Here is a 22078-nt window from a genome sequence, read left to right as displayed (position 1 = left end):
GCACTGTTTCCGAACACAAGCCTGTCTGAAAGTGTGGAACAGCAGCCTTACTTTAAAGACAAGTTAAAGTTAGAGCTGGTTATTTCAGTCAGCATGTAATTTGCATCTCATCTCGCACGATGAACAGCACAATCACACAGTTACTTCAAAACACTCAGTACAGAAACAATAAAGATCTGAACAGGGAAGAAAGTTAGATGGGCTCTAGTATAGAGACTGTTTGTCTGTCAGGGTGAGGACATACTGTATATTTATCATTAATCCTTTGAATTCAGCAATTGACTTGCAGCTAAGTGTTCCAAACTGGGGAAAGGGACTAAGGTCACTAGAACCTGTTGGAAAGTCAGCAGGCCTCCTAAAGCGCAGAACAAACTCACATCAAGCCAGCGATCCACCAGCGAGTCTGCCTCAGCCTCGAATGGCACCTCTGCATCGCCTGGGATCTTCTTGAGCTGGGACTGCAGGTGCCTACACACGGCACGCAGCTCCTCCACTCCCTCCGTCCAGCCACTAAGATCCTCCTTGATTGTGCTGACCTGAACACAGACCGGCCATCACGCACTGAATCTGCATGAGCAGCCCTGCGCCCTGTCCCTCTGATAAATAACATCGTTAGCTGATGACTAGTTCAGTTGATTAAGAAGATGTCTGTGCCAAAGACAAGCAATGGCATGGCGTGAAAGGTCTAACCATGATAAAAGATATGTTTTATCATTATTGACTGCTATCGACCCATTCACTTGTCTCATATTTGACACTGTTTCAAAATCCAGAACTGTTTCTGTGCTTTTTGATAGAGCATGTGAATACACCACTCTTGAGCTTTCTAAAATGGCACATTTTCTCAGAAGCTACACTCACTAAGGGAGATAGTGGGTAATTACCTTGAAGCCAGGCCACTGTAATATCATTTCTAAGTCATTACATTTGTGCTGTGAGAAGGTCTCTGACTCCACTGCTGTGCAGTGCTGCGCCTCACTAGAGAGCAACAGAATGCAATGACTGCCATCTAGTGGCAGATCAAGCCACAAGTAATGACAAAGATTACTCTGCATATGGGGCATCTCTCCTGTATTCAGTGCTGGCAGTGGGAGAACCTTGTTGCAGTGTTTAAAGAATGCATAAGCTGTGCCCCAGAGTGACTGTGAGAAGTGCACCTTGGTTAGGAGTCCCTGCAGGTTGTCTTTTCCCATGTACGAAGCTTGTTTGAGGATGGTCTGCTCTGCTCTCTGCAGCACGTTGCACAGGTCGCCTCTGCAGCCCTGGAATTTCTTCAGCAAGTCCATCAAAACAGAGCACTGCTCCTGCCTGGAATATAGGAGCAAAGTTCCCTTCAGCCTAAAAGCACTAGCCATGCAAGGCTGGGATGGTGGAGAGGCTCAATGATTGTGCTGTCTGTTAATATTTTAAGACTTCAGCCTACTTATTCCTCCTAACCTGCAATACCTGCCTCCAGTGCTAATACAACAATATCTGTCTTTCTCCTGGAGTCTTGAATACTGCACTCTTAGCACAAGCATAAACTCGCCCTGCTCCTCCTTGACTCCAGGCCTGCACCTCTGATGACAGTGTATGGCTACTGCGGTGCGGCTGTTTCTCTCTCTGTCCACTTCCTCCCATGAATGCCACTGCTGTGTTACTGAGACCAGAGGGCTCGCACTGCCACCGACAGCTTCTTCTCTCACCCCTCAGTCAGGGCTTGCTCCGTCTCCTCCCACAGCACCTCCAGGTCCTGCGGGAATCCGTGCCCCAGCTCTCCAGGCTGGGCGGAGATCTGAGCAGCAACATCCCGGAGCTGTTCCAGATCAGCACGGTGAGAGTTCAGCTGGGACTCCAGATCCCTCAAGGCCCGCAGCCTGCCATCAGAAATGTATGGTGAGGGACAGGACACCAGTCTCTTCCATGGGGAAAAGCTCACATTCGAATTTATTCCAGTGCAGGAGCAGGCAACCTTCGTACTTTCACTCAGTTCCATTCCAGGGTCTCTATCTAATCCGTACTTAATTTACCTGGTTGATCAGTACCAATTACCTAATTGACCCTATTAGTGAATATCACTTAAATTAAGGAATTGGTGAGAAAAAAAAGAAAATGAACTAGAAATGGAAGCGCCAAGGCCTAGAAGATGTAGTTATAGTAAGGTAGGCATGATCTCTTGGATGTGGATTGGCAGCTGGATCTCCATCCAGTTATATTAGACAAACAATAAGGAATGTTGATTTTAAAAGTGTCACAAAATTCATTTCACATTTCAAAACACAAAACAACAGAATCACAGGTATTAGGCTATGATGTGTCAAATATACAGAGTGCTTTTGCAATTCTTTAAACCGTTGTTTCTGTCATTTAAATACCTTGAGGAATATTATACTATTGTTTTCCCACTTACAATTTACCAAGCTCTACATGAAGAAGACTCTGAAAAGCACTCTGAGCCAGAAGTGGCAGCTCCACGTCTCGTAGTCATGCTGCCATGAGGGTTTCGCACATGGAGGAGAAACGAATGTCTGCAAACGCACCTCTGCTGAAGGGCAGGTCGCGTGGGCTCCTTCAGTGCCAGGGTGCGCACTCTCTCGTGCAGCTCCTGCAGGCTGCAGTGCAAGGCCTCCCCCTTCTGCAGAAGAACGGGCAGCTCCTTCTCTCGCTGCAGGCTCTGCTGCTGCTTCAGCAGCGCCCTGTCCAAGTCCTCTGTCTTCTGAGCCAGCGCAGAGACCATGCCCTGGCAGGTAATTACAGCAGACACCTCGCAGTCCCAGATGGAGAGCTGGGCTGTATTCAGCTGGCTGTCCAGCCCTGGGCATCGTTCTCCTGAGCTTTTCAAACTCTGTCTGGCCACCTCCAGCTTGGCTCTGTCCTTGTTTACAGCCGCCACATCCTCAGGGAGAGTGGCCTGTAGTCCAGCAAGCCCATGGTCAGCCCTTCTCAGGGATGTTAGGAAATGCTCCAGCGCTCTCAGGGCTGCCTCACTGGTCCATACTCTCTGCTTCAGTGCCTCCAATCTCTTCCCACAGTCCAGCACAATCCTACTGAGGATCACCTGTTCTGCAGGGTTTAATCCAGACAAAGCAGGACTGTCTGCTCTTCCCAGAGCACAGATCCTATCAGTCTCATGCTGGATGCTTTCACCTAGATCCTGTTCAGATCAGGGGCAAATGTTAAAAAAGAAAAAGGTCTTGTTCAAAACAATTATCCTCCAATTTGGATTAGATCCATGCAGAAGCATGACACCTCTTCAAATACCACATCTCTAAGACTATTTACCAGATAAGAATTTTTCTCATTTTCATTTCAGCAGATTGTGGAAACCATTCATGAAAATATTTAATTCTTTAAAGATAAATAATACCAGTACCTCTAAATCTCTTAAAACAGCATTTCCATCTATCAGCTCAAATCCTCTGACTTCTTTTGGAATTTTGTGGAACTCGTCAAGTGAATTGGAGAAGTGTGAAATCTGATTTTCCACAGGCTCAATTAACCCTACTGCTGTCTCGATGGATTTCAGCCTGCAAAAACAAAATCACATAGCCTCACTAAAGAACCAACACTAATAGACACAGAAAAACCACAGTAGCAATTAACCCTGGCTTAAAAAAGATGTTCTTTACGTGTATGTGTCATAACTATGTGTAACTACATAGTAATAACAAACATCACCAGGCCTCATAACTTTAAAGCATGTTGGTCCTGTATAAAATTTGCTCCACTTAATGGAGCAAACCCAAAATGAAAACCAGAAAGAACTACACCATAACTGCACAGCATGCATTTTATGATTGTGAGCTAAACTCTACTAGAGGAAACCTCTCGTGGATTCAAACGTTTTAACAGTGCTTGCACTGGACAGAAGAGGATGCTGGGACCACGAAGGTGTGAATGAGCGAAGGCGTGGTGTGTCCAGTGTGAGTGTGGGGGGGCGCCTGCAGTCCTGTACCTGCTCTTCAGGTGGAGCTGTTGTCCCCTCCACTGGCGGGTTAGTGCAGACCTGATCTCCTCCACCTTCTGCTCCTCTCCCCCAGCCACCCTCCCTTTCATCTGGGAGCACTGCAGCTCAAACTCAAACCACAGGGACTCCGTCTCCTCCCTCAGGGCCTGAAATACCAGGAGACAGGGAAGAAAAAGTTTCTTCCTGTGGTGTTCAATGTGAGCAAACAAGTTGAACAAATGAAAAAATTGCCATCTCCATAAAATCTACCAGAACTGCTTTATACAGGGATACGTATAAATCCTACTGCATGCCTGCACAAACAGTACTGAAGAAGCAGAACAACAGCTGGTTTTTACTTCACATATGTTTAGACAAATTCAGTCTAAATCAGCTTGAAATTATCAGCTCCCAATGTTCATTTATTGAACGTAAGAATACAGTACTTAAAGAAAGATGGCTGTTCTTTGTCTGAACCATGCTACATAGTGTAACATTTAAATAGCTAGAGGTAGCATCCCAGGACAGTGCTGACTGGTTGTTTGTCCAGACATTGAGAACACAGGAGTACATCTGCATTCTCCTGCTGGTCAGTCTGTCAGTCATCATCACTGGGAACCTCACCCTCAAAGTCCAGCTGCCCTTGCGGCACGTGTTTCCCTATCTATTTCAGCTGAACTGGGACACACCTGCAGCTCCCGGAGCTTGGCGTGAAGGAGTGCAGAGCTGACAGCATCTGGAGGGAACTCAGCCTGAAGACTCTGTCTGTTCCTGCCCAGCTGGTTTTCAAATTCACTCATAGATTCTCTGTATCTGATTGAAAAAACAATCATGCTCATGCATTAAATAAAAACGTTGGGCATGGTTATTCTGCTACTACACAGTTCTGCTACTAGTCCAATTTTCTTTTGTAGTGCTTAGTGAAAGATGTATTCCAACTCCCTCTTTATAGTCCTCCTAAGGGATAATGAGGATCAGAAGGAAAAAAGGAGCTTTAGATATGCAAATACACCGACAGTGCAATCTTCTCCTCTTTCCATCTCTCCTAATCACATGATGTATAAAAAAACTAAGAAACAAATGCAGTTTTCTCACAGCATACAAAATACCACACATTTCTGAATCTTCTGAAAAGAGCACAGCAATGGAACACCAAAGTCTTTTGTAAAATGAATAAAGAGCTATTCAGTACTGCATACAGATAGCTCCAGCAAAGGTGTTTCAGTCCCCAATAAGTCAGCGTCACTAATATCTTCATGTCCGACTGACAGGTACCTTTCGAGAGTCTCATGTTCATCTACATCCTGTGCCTCCACAGTGTCAAGATCACTCCCATCAACCACCATCCTCTCAGCCCTCTGCATTACCGCAACGGTCTCGACTGTAACGATCACCTGAACAGATGCAAACAGAGGCGTCACACATGGGGCTTCTGAACAGAGGCCAGAGCAACAGATAAGACCATGTGCAGACATAGTTCAGGTGGGTGCAAAGGAACAAGTAATAGGTTTATTCCATGCTGAAAAAAAGAAGAAAGAAAACACAATGTTTCGGCCGTGGAGCCTTCTTCAGGTGTCACCTGAAGTCACCTGAAGAAGGCTCCACGGCCGAAACGTTGTGTTTTCTTTCTTCTTTTTTTCAGCATGGAATAAACCTATTACTTGTTCCAATGTGCAGACATGATCACCCACCAGCAGGGTGGTAGCTGTTATCATGTAATGAAAAGATATTTAGGGCTTAACAGCTACGCCTTTCCAGAAATTGCCCTTTCTGAAAACTGCCTTTGCAGAGACCAGTGTCTCTTACACAAGAAAGTGTGATGATGCAATTGTTAGTGTATAATGACTTAATTTTTTGCAATTAGAACATTTTTAAGTGTGGAACAATGTTGTTCGGTGCCCCACATCTCGAAAGCCTGACCAGGCTTTTCTGCAAATACAGACAAACAGTGTTTTTTATTTTAAAAAAGACACCAATGATGAATGAAGAGCAGAATTCGTCACACCACCTCAGTGCTCACTCAGCACCAACCTCAGTGGGGGGAAGTCTTGGGGAAGATTCAGACGGTAGAAAGCTCTCCATCTGCTCCACTTTGTCTTCGCCATGTTCGGAAGGATGTCTAGAGCAATACAAAAGCACTGGAAAAATGAACACATCTGCCCTCTGAGAAAGCAACCATTTTGGTAAAGGAAAGTAACTTCCATTTGAACATTACATGCAATACAAATACAGGAGCAGAGTTACTCATTCCAAGTCACTGTCCTTGACACCTGCATTGCAGTGTTTATCTTTTTCTTTAGAGCGGGCTTAACCTCAAACAAAGCACATCTACAACCTCGAGACTGTCAGTCCATTCGGAAGAAGACATGCTCAAAATAAATCTGGTACTGCTGTCTGTCTGTTTACCTGTCCCCTGTGTCATGTGAGTAGTCAAGAGATAAGCTTTAGCTAGCAGCCAGTTTCTGTAAAGCAGCTTTCTTCAAACTCATTGTACTGTGACCCCTTCTGACAACAACAATTGCCACGTCTCAAGTGCAATGTTACTCCAGAATAATTAATATTTAATAGGCATATCTACTAAAAGTAGCACTTAAATACTAAGGCTCATTTTATAATCGCAAGACTTTAGGAAGTTAAAAATCAATATGTAACCTAATAACTTAGTTGGGGTTGTATTGATGAACACACATCCTTGAAATGGACCTCTGTGAGGTTGTGTTACAGACACATCTCATCTTCAACAGTGAAACAGGCCCAGTCTTTGTATTCTAGTAAAGAACTGCTCTGTGTCCGCTAGTGCAACAACACTGCAGTTTAAGTGGTTTTGAACTCTCTTTAGCTAGAACTTCACATGTCTCACAACGCAGCCGTGGGCTGAGCTACAGAACCAGTCCCTGGAAATCAATTTTCTGAAATTGGGTGAGTCATACCTGCAGTTTCTTGGTGTTTTTCCCCTGCAGTTCAGATACTCAGTCAAGCTTTCTTTTACTACAAGAGGCCATCAATTGCCCTTCAGTGCTCAACTTTCCTCCAGGAAACAGTACGCTGCTAAAATCATTCTTCTACAGCAAAATTTCAAACTGTCTTCAGTCATGCTGAGGCGGTTTCTAAATAACAGTTTCAGATAGTTCCTGACAAGGCATGCCTGAGCCGAGCAATTCACCCATCATAAAATAAAACAAGTATCATTTGAAAGAACTGGTTAATTATTATGTACTATGACATTTTTGGAAACTGTCATCTTTTTTAAATTAAATCAAACACTCCTTTCAAAACTGTCCAGGCGACCCTTTTAAAACAAAACACTTTGTGGTCAAAATCCACAGTCGGAAAACAATCCCTGTTGTTCTAAAGCTCTGATCTCTGAAATTCTATTTCAAACACTGAAAAGTGCAATGCTGTAATTTCAGGAAAAGTGGACAATACCTGTAAAAAGGTCTATCTGCTTGCACTGAGGCAGGACTCCCATTCTGATCTGAACTCTCACATGACCCTTACCGCTCTCCTGGAGGAGGCTGCTGGGACAGCCATGCTTGCTGGGGCTCACAGAAGTCTCTCCTCTGCTGCTCTATGGCTTCCAGCCTCTGCACGCACTCTCCCAGCTGAGCTCTGGTCAGGCTGTGGGCCTTATCGGAGCTCAGCGTGTCACAGATCACTCTCAGAGCCTCTAAATGCTGTCGTGCTTGATCCAGACTGCCTTCTGCAGAAAAGCAGACCTGGAACAGTAGAGTGAAAAGACGTGACCTGGAAGAACTGCGGTCAGTCTGAAGTAGCATCTGAAGTAGATAAAACATCTGAAGTAGATGAACTGCTTTCCAGTAATACCAGTAAATAAATACCATTATTTTCCAGTAATCGACCATGATTTTAAAGTAAATTCATACAAATCTTTTAAATCAGCCTCTATATACTACTGTACGTATTCATACACAATCAGGAACAAGCATGACTGTGCTTTGATTAGATAACATTAGACAAAGAATAATACTGTGAAAAACGTACATTTTAATACAGTAGAAATTAAACATGACATATGGCATATTATATGTACTGCCTTTGTTCTGGCATTATATGCATTACTATATTATAGTGGATACACAGTGTAGCTTGTAACAGAATCCGCCCGGCCAGCTAACGAGCAGAGACCATGTCTCTTATGAAAATCATGTATAGTATACCAGAAGCCAATGACTAATCCTGCTGGCTCCAGTGCTGTCACTGCTCACACATCAAGACGTGTTCAGACAGCCAGGCAGGCTGGGCCAGTCCAGGCACAGGCCTATAGCTCCCATTTACACCCTCTGCTACATACAACTTTATAGCTGTTCAGAAATATGAGTAACACTGAACCATTTTCCAGCTGCCAGTAGGCAAAACATACATACTTGTTTATAATCCACTAAAAGGGTACTTATTCATATTTCCAGGCTTTATAACCTTAGTGCAATCAATACTGAAGAAGTTTTGCCAACTGTTAACAGTAAATAATTTTAAAGCCTATTAATCACACATGGCAATCAAACCCAGAATAATAGAGAATCGATCAATCCGTCAGCAGCTAATTAGATCTTTATTGCTTTTCCATGCATCATTTTGCATGCAAAATACAGAATACGTGCAACATTCCATGCAGTGAAGTTAGCAAGAGGAGTACGGTACCTGGTTATCTTTAACAAGTTCTGCCCAGCCCATTGAGTCAGAAAAGGCCTTTTCTTTTTTAATTTGCAGCTCGCATTGCAAGGCAGCTTTGTTAAAGTTTCCTTTCTCGATTTCAAATTTTAACTGTTGCAAAAACGCTGCTATATCTAAATGAACATCCTGAGTGACAAAATAAACAATGGTTTAGCTTCAGGTGACCGCGATTAAATATCTGCAGATTTAAGCAGGACAAGTGCGTTCCCCCTTTTTAAAGTGGGTATATAATGAACAAGAACCGCTGTATTCCCTGCGTATGACAACTTCAAAGACAATATTGCATTTGTTTGCAATAAAAAATTAATCAAAATATTGAATTCAATTAAGATGTATTTCATGGTGATGATTTCTTCTCTTAAGTGTAATACATATATTTACAATATTTAATTTAATTAATATTCAATTTAATTAAATGCTCAGATTACAAAATTGTAACATGCATGCCTCAAAGACAACCGGCAGATACACTCATGTAGCAGGAGTGTTGGTGCCAATGATGTCATTATTGAGGACAGTCCTGAAAGGGGACACACTCACCCCAGCCCACTCAGCAACACTGGGCACAGTTCCACTTCACACACATGCATGCCCACTTTCAATGTAGTTGTTTTCATTATTTCACAGACATAACATTCAAGGAATGTTTGAATTTCAGAGGTTACAAATGAAGGCATTGTCCAAACAAGATGCGGTTTAATAGCTTCAGTCGTTATTAGAAAGGGTAAAAATCCATTCTTATAAAAGAGCGCTATCTTCAGTCTTCCACCTACCTCCCACTGCTTCCGAAGAGACTGACTCAGTGTTTCAATCTCTCTTTGCTGACTTGAAGAGCAGCGACTCTTCATCTGTTCGGCAGACTCCAAGAATTCCTCCAGGAAGGTAGAGTTGGATTTCTTTAAGAATTCCTGTGTGATTGAGAAAATTAATATAAATACACTCAACCTGAATAATAAGCTCTAGGTGCAGTGCCTTAGGCAACCCTCCATAACATAACCTTTATCATGAAAGTTCACACCAAAGGTATCCAACTTCCTTAAAGGAGTCAGAAAAAGGACATGCATAACATCACCTTCAATCATACTGTAGATCTGTTTAGATTTTAAGAACTTTTCCACTCAAAATAAACTACTGCTTCTAAATAATTTGCGCCTTCAGGAAATGTATCTGCTAATCTTAATCTAAACCCAGTTCTTAATGGTGGATTATTATTTACAGGAGGATTCTACCTTCTGACCAATGGAAACACTGAACATTGAGTGCTGGGTCTGTAATTGAAGATGGCTCGAAATTCTGGTTTGAACATGGCCTTTGACCTGAGCTCCAGACAATGCCTTTCTATAGCTCAGCATCTCTGGGAGCAGAGCAGACTGCTGAGGTCTGAGTGAAGACTGAAGTGCTCTTTCTCCGTGCTGAGAGGTTGTCACTGTGCAGAAAATCACCTTGAACCAGCAATGCATCCATGTGCTCATATTGCCTGCACATGTCTTTTGACCACACTAGATGCAAAATATCGAAACAAGAACAATAGGATAATAAACTCTCTACCTCCTTCTTAGCCACTTGCTCTTTGGTGATCTGTTTGTCACCCAGGACAGTGATGGCTGCCAGGATGTGCTCCAACAGCCTGTGTTTAGCCTTCTCAAACTTAACTCTGACGTCAGCCTCCTTAGGGTAACCCCGGTGCCTGTCCGCCAGAGAGCTCAGCATGGCCTGCACCTCCTGTAACAGCAGAGCACAGGAGACAGCCTGTCACAGACCTCTCCTAAAATTTAATTACAGACACTCCCAGCAATGTAGTAGTGCTGTTAAGTAAGCATGGCGAGGCTTTTGCAATCAGTTTAAAAACATGGTAAAACATAGAAAACACTGTACAACTGAGGTAAAAGTGTGGTAAAGGAATATGCTGAAAAACGTAAGAAAAGTAGAAGATTTCAGTAATAATTCTTATAATTTCTCTGCCACACACAATCATTCCAGATTAAATGACAGAACAAGAAGCAGAAAACCTGTGATTTTGCAGTGGCTGTGCTGACTCTGGCCTGCATTCCAGACACAGTGAGGTGCTGGAGAGACTTGTTCTTCTGCAGAGTTTCCACCGTGGCCAGGAGAAACTGCTCCTCTGTCAAAACCTGCCTCTCATGCTCCTGTCCTCTGCTGATTAACAGCTAATAAATCAAAAGAAGGAACAGCACAACACTTAAAACCTCCTCCAAAAAAAACATGCCTTTAATTGTGGGTGTGGTGCAGTCACATACGAACATGCAATAAGGCAAATCCAACTTTTAAACCCTTTTACTTTCATAGTTTCTTTTAATACAGTCTTGTGAATCCTCATTTCTTTCCTCCAAATTGGTGCACTTGCATTTTTCAGTAACCAAGATACCAGAGGAAAAACTCCAGGCTATTAAAGCTCTAGGGGCTCTTTGATAAAAGCATAAATCTAAGTCTCCTCTTGAATCATGGTATTTCAAATATCTGCCCTGCTCATTTTGAACAGACAACCATTTTAACTTTATTCCCCTTGATGTTTTCAAAATATTTTGTTGAGTGTTAACGGTCCTGACTTCGCCTACTGAATAAAAACTCCCCTACGTCTTCAACAGTGGTCATGGCAGTCTCAAGAACCTGAATTCACCAGGTCTTCAAGGGCAGCTGAACAGACACTCAGCCTGGCATAAGGGATATCAGCCGACATGACCCTCACTGTGGTAGTTTCACAGCAACCGTTTTGGTCCAGTCAGTGGATAAACGGTAGGGATATTGAAGCCATGGTGCACTCAATTGCATTAGAAAGGGCAACGTTTTTACATTTTCTAATATGTTGGGGTTTTTTTTATAAATAACTGGAAAAACATCCTGCTGTTTTCCAAAACTTTTTTTAGACTTCCATAACAATAAGGCTTCAAACAGTTTGGCTCAGCGCAGATAAAGAGTACTCCCTGGTGTCTCTGGCATGTCTTACCTTGACTGCTGGGTCCTGGGTCGGGGAATGCCCCTTGCCCATCAGTGCCCTGTGCGTGTCCCTTGCCAGGGATTCCCAGTGCTGTAACTCAGCCAGCCCACCTTCTAGCATGGCTGCCCCTCGCTGCAGCTCCACACAGCCCTCGCCTGCTTGGCACAGCTCCTGGGTCACCTGGGCCAGACACAAAACGAGCCAAAGGAGGGACCAGTTACTGGCCCATCCAATCCGTTCTGCTGCTGAACTGCAATTGCATTAGCAATTTGGTTTCTTTAGCTGATAAACTGACTGGACAACTAAGAGTTAGCTTTGTAGAGTCCTACTCTGGATCAACCCCTGAGTAAATGGGCTGATTTTTCTTTACCGCCAATCTTATAGGAGGCATGGGGAAGTGAAAGCTGGAGACGAGGAATTCTAGAAACCTCCGAAAAGCCCCTGAGAGTGAAAACAAGGATTTGGATACTGCCGTGAGCTAAGTTCCCCATTCAAGTTTTAGACACAAGGCAAGTTTTATCTCTTGTTCTGAATTTAGGGTGATTCTTAATGTTTATCCTTAACCATTTTGCAACATGAGAAATCCAGATTCTAAAAAGGTGTTCAATGGGTTAATAATATCCCTCCTGCCTGGCCTAAAAAACTCTGAGGTAGTTACACACTTGTGGATTGATGCTGTACCTCGGTTAGGGTGTCTTGGAGTTGCTGCACAGTCTCTGGACAGCTTTCAGAGGACTGAGAGAGAGAATTTAAATCCACTTGCTTTATCTTCCTCTTCATAAGCTGAAAAACAACAGCTTCCTCAGAACCTCAAAACAGCAGAACTGTTTGAGTGACAGCTGTCTGAAGTTAAAATAATATGCAGGGTGTTTCTATGAGATTCCACAATAAACCATTTTTTGTAATAAAACAGAGTTGTCCTGGAGTGTGACACAATGAGGGGAGGAGTCATGAAGGGTAGGTTCATTTCCCATCGGCAGTTAAAGGAGGTTAAAATAGGAATGGCTTTGGAACCTACAAGACTCTTCACTAAGGACCCTAACTAGGAAATGAGACCCTAGTAAACAGTCACACCTGAGCAGAATCAATCAGCAGAGGTATAAAAGGTCAACTAACAAGGTCTGAGGTGTGGACTTTTTGTCAACTGTAAGGAGTAGGAAAAAGAAATAAGTTTACAGAGTAAGAAAGCAACTGGAGCCATTTCTGGACAAACACATTTGTTTGAAAGAAACACTAAAGCTGGACTTTGATCCTAAGCCTTAATTTTTGTTATTTATTTTGTTTTGCTCTGATATCTGTATGTTGATGAATAGTCCAGCTGTAACAAAGTTAGCTTAAGATCTAAAGAGGGCTCAGCTCTTCTTTGTTGGCCTAACTGCCATTGTATTCATTAATAAAGTAGTGAAGAACTCGGGGTCTTTACTTGCTCTGGGTTGACACAAGCCAGCCACTACCACCAATGTGCTGTATGATTTTAAAGAATATTAATTTGACGTACAGTATATGTCATCCTTCACCACCTCCCACCTTCTGCAATCGGGATTCAAACACAAAGACTGAGATGCAGCCTGCTAAATCCATTCTGAGAAATGCTGTACCTCAATCCTCTTCCTGAAGCTCCTGAGATTGCTAGATGAAATGTCCACTTCTTCCTGCATCAGCTGAGTGGCTTCATCAATGAGCATGTTTACCGCTGTGGCTCTTGCAGGTATCGTGGGGATGCAATCAGGCTGGGTAGCGGACTAAAGACAAAACACATATTTCCAGATACAATGATACCCACTAATATATACATACACTGTATAATGTACTGTATATAATGACATCCAGAAGCAGAAACTCCACTCTGAGGAGTTCTGCTCATACTTTCAGTACTACTGTCATCTACTATTATACCACTATCATCTTAATTCTATATAGTTTTTTATTTATAGATCCTAACTTTGTCAACCTTGCTTTTTCTGGTGCAATATTTAATGCACCCAGAAATCAAAACTACAGCAGCAGTGAAATGCGGCTCTCTGAACCATCTGACCCATCCGCCATCTGAATTTCAAATGCTAGTGAGCTCCGGCATTAGGCTGATGAGCTGTTATGGAACAATTACGTCCATTAATGTTGTGGACTCCTTTTCTCATGTGTTGCGGCGGTGGAGGATAAAAGTGTTAAGAGATAATCTCATCTACTGAAATACCCAGTAGGAAGAAGAAACACCCTGGGATTTTTAACTAACAAGGAGGGACCGGAAATTCAATTTCTTCTGAAAGACGAGACGTCCTCATCATTATACTGGGGCATTAGGACCAACACGAATCCTGATGTGAGGGCTCCCTGCTGGTCCCACTAACACCTCTTCAAGCAGAAACCTTAGCTTTCCCAGGATGTCTCCCATCCAGGTACTGACTAGGCCCACAGCTGCTGAGCTTCTGTGCTTTCACGTCTCTTTTTGAAAGGTGAGCAATTGCCCAGGCTTACGAATGTAGTTTTCTTCATGAAGGCCGCCCACTGTCTGTTCAGCCCACGCAGCTCATCGGCAAGGCTGCCGCTGGTCTGTTCATCTGTGGCCTCGATGAGAAGGTTCCCGACTTCATTCAGGTGGGCATGCCTGGCGCTCCACTCAGACAGGCGGTCAGACGTCACCTGAGGAATGGCCAATGCAATGCCAACTCAGAATTAATTCTCGTCAGCCACTCGAAAAGAAATGTCATTTCAGTGGATGACTCCCCTCAACACACTTTCACTTTTATTTAGACCTTATTACAAAAAACCTAATCTCATCAAATGTATGAGATAAAGTACCTTTAATATGAATTTACAAGAGGTTTTTTTTATTTTAAAAGCATGGTATAACCTGCATTAATTTACACTGTATAAAAAACTCATGATGTACTTTAATTCTTTGATCTAGGTCATTAAACACAATTGGTACCTAGTTTCCAGACTCGGCCTACAAAAGGCAGTTGTATTTTTCCAATGTCCTACTACCGCCAAAGTGCCCTGTACCTCAGTTCCGTCAGGGAGAGATTCTCTGTTGTCCAGCCAGGCCTGTAGGGAGCCGTGAAGCTCAGTGTAAGAGTCCCAGGCGGAGAGGACTCGTTCCAGCATAGCTTTTGTCCCTGAGACTGACTCCACAGTCACTGCACTCTCCACCTCCACCTCTTTCATGAATTTGCTGATGTGTTGAGAGTCAGCCGCTACATCAGAAGACCAGAAGAAGAGTGAGCTGATGGATCTTGGCATTAGTACAGCGTGCCATATTAAAATAAGCAGCTTCCCCCACTCTTCCACAGCTGTATCAGCCGAACAGCAGCGCTGGGTCCTACAAGATGGACAAGTACACAAAGCTACCCGAAATAACGCCACTGTGATAGCTCTTTTGTCCAGTACTTGCCTGCAAGTCAAGCAAGCTGACTTCAACAAAGCCAAGAGGCCAGGGCAGCAGTGTGCAGCAGTGGTTAAGGTTGTGGATTCAAATCCCAAGTGAGCACTGCTGTTGTAACCTTGAGTAAGGTGCTTGACCCCTATTGTTTCATTAAAACACCCAACTGTATAAATGGGTGCAAATGTCCCATTTATTGGACCGTTAATTGATTCCAATTTCTAGTGATGGTATGATCAAGTGGCTTTATCAATTGACAGGCAGCCTCAAATTATAGCTTCCTTTACTGATGCTCTACTAAGTCACTAATACGAGAATGTTTCCCAAGATACAGCCATGGATTTGAATCCAGATAAATGATCATTAAATTCCAAAACCAGCAAGTAATTACAGCAGACCACTTTTAGCAGGAAGTATCACTTCTTAGTGTAAACAGGTGTGGAGAATTAGTGAAAGGGATTGAAACCCGAGACCTGTGCATACCCGGACAGCACACACACTTACCTAGGGCTGACTTGCTGGTGTAATTGTCAGCAATTAATCTGAGCCTCAGAATGGCAGCTTCAAGACGGGAGACCAGGCCTTGATTGTCTATGGAGTCCTGAAAGACAAATCAGGCTCACTATTGTTTTCTTGTCTCATCTTAACATTTAGAGCCCTTGTAACACCAACATAGTCATTAGGACTCTGAGCTGCAGCAACATTTTTTCGGTCGGGGGCTTTGTTACTGCAATAATAATCCTGATGTAACCTAATACGGTTTAGCAAGAACAGTTAACAAAACATTCCTCCCTAAACTGCCTCGTACAGAAACTGTGAGGTCAGAGCTGTCTGAGTAAGATCTTGTTATATTAGATTATACTTAAACCAAAGGTCTCGTGCACTGTAATCTACTGAGTTTATCCCTGCCATCTTACCTTGTATTCATTAAGGTGCTCTCACGAGAGCTCAGAGTTTATTACTGTTTGTAAAATCACAGTCAGAAGCCTCCAGCATACTTGCAGGCGAGAGTATTTTGAATTAATCAGTGCATGGCCGCGGGCTCGTTCAAAGCACACTCACGTGCCAGCTGAGAAGCTGCAGCCTCACATCCTCCCTGCTGCTGTAGGGGCTTTTCCAGGAGCACAGCCTGCTCCTGATCTGCTCCAGCAGGCCCTGCACCGTGTGAGAGGATTCCTGGTATTCCAGCTTTATCCCGTGGTACTTGGCAGTGACCCGGATATTGGTAAACCTGCAACGCGGGGGCAGTCAGGGGAGAGACAGGAAGAGCAACAGAAAACCAACGCTGAACTAAGGAATCACTTGTCCTGTCCTCAGGAAGAGAGTGGTGGCTTACCTTCTTTTAAGTTCCTCCATTTTTTCTGGGGGTACTCGAGTGGCTCCATCCTCATCTTTTTGAGGGAAAGTCTGAAGGGTATGCAGGTGGATACTCATTTCCTCCATGAGGGCCTGACAGAAAGAAATAACGTCTTCAGCTTCTCCAAACACGAATCGGATGCTTTCACCAGTCTAGTGAAACATAACCTTCCCCTGTTTCACTGAGGTTGGCTGGCCAACCCCTCGGAGGCCTAGACATCACCAAGATGCTGTAGGTTGGGAGCTGGTTTAGCTGTCTTTCTTGTCTTTTTATTACAGTTTCTTCAGAAGTCACTCTCACGGAATTGCAAAAAAGCCAGCTGGAACACTGTATGACTGATACATGTAAGTACATCTTACTCCATGTGCATCACACATTATTATTAGAATACACATGCATATTTCAGCTCCAAAGAGGTGGAAATAAATAAAGGAAGAACCAAAGAGCTTTGGAAATGTATATAGTTAGAGTACAACAGAAGCTGCTCTGCTGGCCTTTTCAATTCCCATCACATTTTAATTAAGTCTGGATGAGTTAGAGATGGTGCAGCTGTGCATTAAAACTGTATCCTGTAGCTGCATGGTAATTAAATAAATATCTTAGTTTCTGTTAAAGATGAACACAACTGACTGTAAATGACTGTCAGTGAACTTCAGGAACTTCCTGCCAGTTGGAGTTAAGAGCCTCAGCCCTAAAGCAGGCCCTGTAAGAAACCTTGAGCAGATGCAGTCTGGCCCGGGCACATTCAGCAACCAGAACATGGTCCTGGGCCTCGGTGTCCTCCTCCCCCAGCACCGCCTCCACACGCAGCAGCCAAGCCCCTACGTCGTCCAGGGGGGCCGGCAGAGATCGGTCCAGAGCCACCTTGCACGCGCTCAGCTGCACACAGAGACACGGAGAGGTTTCCTCAGACAGATTCACTCACAGTGAACAGGATGCCGGCGAGGGCAGACTTTCAGGCACATTCTTAAAGTTCTACCGCAAGACTTCCTCCACCATCTCTACCTCCAAAATCGCTCCAACTAATACTAAAAACTCAACTGAAAGAAAGAGGGTTAAGCAAAGGGCAGTACAGTGGCGCAGTGGTCGGCATTGCTGCCTCGCTGGGTGCGATCTAGCTTGGAGTTTGTTTCTTTTCCTCATGTTCATGTGAGTTTCCTCCAGGTGCTCCGGTTTCCTCCCACAGTCCAAAGACATACTGGTGGTTTAATTGGCTTCTTGGAAAACAAGCCTTTAGATGAGTGAGTTTGTGTCTGTTTCTGTCTGGTCCAGCGAGCACCTCACCTTGCGCCCGCTGCTTGCCAGATGGGCTCGGGCTCCCCTGCGACACTGAACTGGCAGAAGCGGTTAGCGAATGGATGGGTGTTTAAGTAAGGGACAGCACAGTGGTGCGTCAGATACTGTTGCTGTCTCACAGCTCTAGGGTCCTAGGTTTAATTCAGGACTGGGATGTCTTCTGTGTGCTGTTTGTATGTTCTTCCCTAGTTGGTGTGAGCTTTGCTGGGTAGAAAAGGCCCACTTCCACAGGCGATTGTTAGAATTGATGGTGTGAAAGTTGTCCCTTCTTTCGGGGCCCCTTACTTTTGGGGTGGTCTCCAGGCTGCCACAACCATCATCATGCATTAGCAGCTTTATGGTTAGGTAAAATAAAAAAAACTCTTTTACAAAACCTGTTGTCTTTAGATTCCTACTGTACATCTAATCTTACAAGTTACTTTTGACAAAAACAAAAATCCTTGAAAAAAGACTGCGTTATTCGCTCTCTCTCGCGCCTGTACAAGTATCTGTTCAGCTACAGGTCAACATGCAGACATGTCAGGAACTGTTCCCAATTTGTACATGTGGTGTACTAACAAGAGATATCAACAGCAGCAATAGAAATATCTACCCAAACAAAACTAAAAGTTCTTATTGTGACTATCCGTCCCATTCTTTCTGTGCAAACATTGCGAGCAGTCCAAGCATTCAGTGCTGCTTGAGATAACATTGAAAATTTCCCTTAAAAAATAAAAAAGACATGTGTAAGGCATCCCAGGGGAGAGGGAAGGGCATCCCCTCAGAGCATTTTTGCTTTCTGTTGACAAGGGTCCACCTCAGTACATTCAAGTGAAAAGCACAAGACCAGAAACAAGCTTTATTCAATACACAAGACAACAACCACACAAAATACTGCGAAGAGTGTGACCGCCACCACAGACACCGCACACACCGCACACACCTGCCACGGACAATCTGATTGCCGGTCCTGAGAGACAGGAGCCCTCACCTTCTCATTGAGACAGTCCCAGACTTCCTTCAGCCTGCGCTGCTCCTCGCTGAGGTGTGCTGTCCTGCGCAGGCCAGACAGCAGGGGCATCACTAGCCTGCGCTGCTCCCTAAAGGACTGGAGGAATGTCTGGAACACCTAGTGAGGGTGGGATACACAGGTGTCAGCCCTGGCTGGCACTGCAGTGCGGTGGCACTGTGGCTCAGGATCTGCGCCAGTGGCTGGAAGGTTGTCGGTTCAAAACCCACGGCCAGCAGAGGCAATCTACTCCTTTGGGCCCCTGAGCAAGGCCCTTCACCCCAACTGCTCCAGGGGTGCTGTACAATGGCTGACCCTGCGCTCTGACCCCAAGCTTCTCTCCCTGTCTGTGTGTCTCATGGAGAGCAAGCTGGGGTCTGCGAAAAGACAAATTCCTAATGCAAGAAATTGTATGTGGCAAATAAAATGATGTTATGTGTTGCAGAAACTGTAATTGCGAGGGGACCCAAAATCAGAGAGGAGACACAAGCACTCCTGGGAAAATCTTCAGAGAACATTGGGATGGAAGGCAAATTGATAAGGAATAAATCTCAACATGACAATGACCAGCAGACACAGCAGGGGCCTCACGGATAAAGCTTATTTGGTGTACAGCTGGGCTTACATTGTGTCTCTCCGGGTAGCTGTCATTCTCTGCTTTAGCCCAGCTGGTCACCAGCTCTTGCTGAGCTTCCTGCAGCCAGGATGTCACCTCACTGATTTTCTGGGATAGGGGCCCCTGGAAGAGTCCGGGAAGAAAAGAGGAGCAAGAGAAAGGGAAAGAAAAGAGGCATATGACAATCCGTGATGCTACTCAGGATCTCAGCGCCAAATTTTCTCTTCATTATGAGCATGTTACAGTGAACAGAGGACAGCATTGTCATTTGCATTATACGTACTAGAAAACAGAATAATGATATTGCACTAGTTATTTACACTTGTTTAAGCATGGTGTAAGAGCAAGCCAGGCCATATATCATTTGTGGCTGATGTTTGAGAGCTCAGAATTACAGTCAGGTTTCATACTGGTGAGAACAGGCTGATGCAGTTGTGCCTGCTCAAGCAATAAACTGGGCATTCACTGCACAGCCAGGACACATGAACACAAGCACAGCACCTCAGAATCATCAGAATGTCAGAGAATAGCACAAGGAACTGATCGCTATACAGAAGATTAGCATTATCTTGGGGAGTATATACTATATTGTCTTTATGGGAGATATATTGTATTTACAGGAGTATATACTTCTTCAGCAGTGGAAAGCAGCATTTCTTCACGCTACATTGAAAAAAACTAAATTGGAAAGCACTCCTTGAATAGCTTGAGGGATAAAGTACTGTCAGTGCTGTAAACCTGATAGTCCTGCAGGTCTTGTAACTGTTTCAATACTGAGAGATAATAACATGCTAAGGTCCTGAACAATGGAATGCTCAATACCAACGCCCTTAGATTCCGTTGGCTTCATAACCACTCCCTTTATAGAAATAAAAAAACTATTTTGGCTACCTAGAGAGCTCTTTAAAATTACACTAAGCCCATATGCAAGCCCTGTTTTGTTTCTTATTTTCTATACAGGACTGTCAGGAATTCAGCAGGTCCACAAAGGCTGAAAAACCAGACCCAGCAGGGCACCTCAGACAGAACCAGCAGGAGAGGCGTGAAGCAGTGTACCTGGCAGAGGCAAGAGGCGACGAAGGCCAGAGGGAGGCCAGGAGAGGGAGACTGAGGAGGAGCCAGGGGGTGCAGCTGTGTCAGGCAGAGAAAATAGAGATGACAGTGCCCGAGTTAAAGTGCTGGAAGAGAAGCCCCTGTGTCATCTGGCTAGGGCTTCGCACGTCCGCAATCACAATGAACAAAACATCCAACAAAGAACTGGCAGCCCCTGTATTCCACAATGGGTCACCCTTAAAAACTGTGACAAATTCAGAATTTCAGCTGAAAGCCACCACAATAACCTCTGAATATTTTAAACAGTTCCTCTGACTTTCTTCTGATCGGGTATTAAATACATTATTTCGGGGAATGTTATGTTAGAATTGTAAAACAGATTGGTAAGGCTTCATTTAGAATACTCTGCAAAACTTTGGTCACCACGTTATAGAAAGATTGCTGCTCTGGAAACCACCCAGAGAAGAGGAACCAGAAGATGCCAGGTCTTAAGAGAATGTCATGCACCTACAGGCTGAGACAACTGAATCCTAAACTCTGACGGGATACAAGAATGGATTCTTTTTGTCTTGAACAGAGATTATTATGAGAAGACCTGATACAAGTGTTTAAAACCCTCAAGGGTACTGACAAAGTCGACCCAGTGGACTGCTTCAGAATGAACAATGAAACATGAAGCAGGGGACACAAGTGTGAAGCTACCTGGAAATGCACATAAAACTGAGAACAAGAGTCACATCCTTACACAGGGGGTTTAGGGAGGATGAAATGAGCGAATCAGCCATGTTGTTGAAACCTACCCTGGCTTCTTTCAGGAAACAGATGTATGAGATCCTCAGATTAATTAGCTGATAAATGCCTAACAGCTTAGATGGGCCTCCTGCTGTTTGTAACAATTCTTATGTGTAATGTAACAACTGGGTGTTGAGTCAGGTAAAGGCTGGGACAGAAACACATGCATTTTGTCCCCTACCTGCCCGTCCTCCTCAGACATAGGTAAGTCTTTGGAATATTGCAAGAACTGAGCCACGTATGTCATAATCGACTTCTCATCAGGGTCTTTAACGTCGATGTCTGTGAAGATGAAAAGCAGACGGACAAAAATTAATAAAAATGTTCCAGTTGCGACCAGGAACTGGTGAAACTTTGCCTGCATTCAGTTTCTTGCTCAAACTGCAATTTCAAGCTCCACTTGCCCTCTGGCTCCAGAAGCCGGGGGATGTGCAGATCCTGCTCAGCGATTCGGAAGGCCTCCTCCAGGTTCTCCTTGTTGGTCCTGGTTCGGGACTTCTGCAGGTCCACCACACCGGGGCGCAGAGAGTATAGGATTGCTAGGAAGGCCAGCCCACTCCTCCAGCTGGATCTGAAGTCTTGGACAGTGATGCCGCAGCCAGCCCTGGTGGAGAAGCCCACAGTAAAACTGGTGAAGGAAAGTGCAACTGGACCGATTAGTTAAGATCAGTTTGACGTTTGTCCAGCTCTAATGGGTTGCCGGTAACTCTTTTCGCTCAACTTTAATCTCCTCTCCAGACAGCCCAATCTACATTGAAATTCAACTTAAGTTTAGCAAAGCCAGAGTATATCACACAGATAAATAAACAGAAATGTATACAGATCACGTATACATTTATTGACAGACAACAATAACAATACAGTACACAGACAGAAGCATGGTTTGATAGATACCTACTATTAACCATCTTGCCATCATCAAAAAGTCTGATATGTGAACTAAACTAAAAGGTTGCAATTAGTTCTACCGAATATTATTCTCTGCCTGATCATCAAATTTCCAGACACGGCGGATGTGTAAAAC

General features: G+C 44.1%; 1 protein-coding gene across 1 annotated transcript in view; it reads right to left on the bottom strand.

The window, feature by feature from the left end:
• syne2b (spectrin repeat containing, nuclear envelope 2b) overlaps positions 1 to 22078 on the bottom strand; it is a 143449-nt gene that overhangs the window by 105694 nt on the left and 15677 nt on the right. The window contains exons 8-34 of the mRNA XM_088925437.1: positions 21459 to 21658; positions 21236 to 21336; positions 19219 to 19332; positions 18576 to 18713; positions 17024 to 17188; positions 16289 to 16401; positions 16015 to 16183; positions 15457 to 15553; positions 14577 to 14767; positions 14049 to 14213; positions 13172 to 13315; positions 12255 to 12356; positions 11583 to 11753; positions 10627 to 10785; positions 10166 to 10339; positions 9391 to 9525; positions 8585 to 8743; positions 7424 to 7641; positions 5957 to 6044; positions 5201 to 5319; positions 4615 to 4738; positions 3935 to 4092; positions 3353 to 3506; positions 2520 to 3133; positions 1686 to 1856; positions 1158 to 1308; positions 378 to 536 (exon numbers count right to left, since the gene is read on the bottom strand). Coding sequence (XP_088781563.1) covers positions 378 to 536; positions 1158 to 1308; positions 1686 to 1856; positions 2520 to 3133; positions 3353 to 3506; positions 3935 to 4092; positions 4615 to 4738; positions 5201 to 5319; positions 5957 to 6044; positions 7424 to 7641; positions 8585 to 8743; positions 9391 to 9525; positions 10166 to 10339; positions 10627 to 10785; positions 11583 to 11753; positions 12255 to 12356; positions 13172 to 13315; positions 14049 to 14213; positions 14577 to 14767; positions 15457 to 15553; positions 16015 to 16183; positions 16289 to 16401; positions 17024 to 17188; positions 18576 to 18713; positions 19219 to 19332; positions 21236 to 21336; positions 21459 to 21658 — 4453 coding nt within the window. The remainder of the gene's footprint in view (positions 1 to 377; positions 537 to 1157; positions 1309 to 1685; positions 1857 to 2519; positions 3134 to 3352; positions 3507 to 3934; positions 4093 to 4614; positions 4739 to 5200; positions 5320 to 5956; positions 6045 to 7423; positions 7642 to 8584; positions 8744 to 9390; positions 9526 to 10165; positions 10340 to 10626; positions 10786 to 11582; positions 11754 to 12254; positions 12357 to 13171; positions 13316 to 14048; positions 14214 to 14576; positions 14768 to 15456; positions 15554 to 16014; positions 16184 to 16288; positions 16402 to 17023; positions 17189 to 18575; positions 18714 to 19218; positions 19333 to 21235; positions 21337 to 21458; positions 21659 to 22078) is intronic.

Source organism: Atractosteus spatula, chromosome 9 (genome assembly GCF_055471065.1).
Source record: "Atractosteus spatula isolate fAtrSpa1 chromosome 9, fAtrSpa1.hap1, whole genome shotgun sequence".
NCBI lineage: Eukaryota > Metazoa > Chordata > Actinopteri > Semionotiformes > Lepisosteidae > Atractosteus > Atractosteus spatula.
This window is presented reverse-complemented; position numbering and strand designations above follow the sequence as displayed.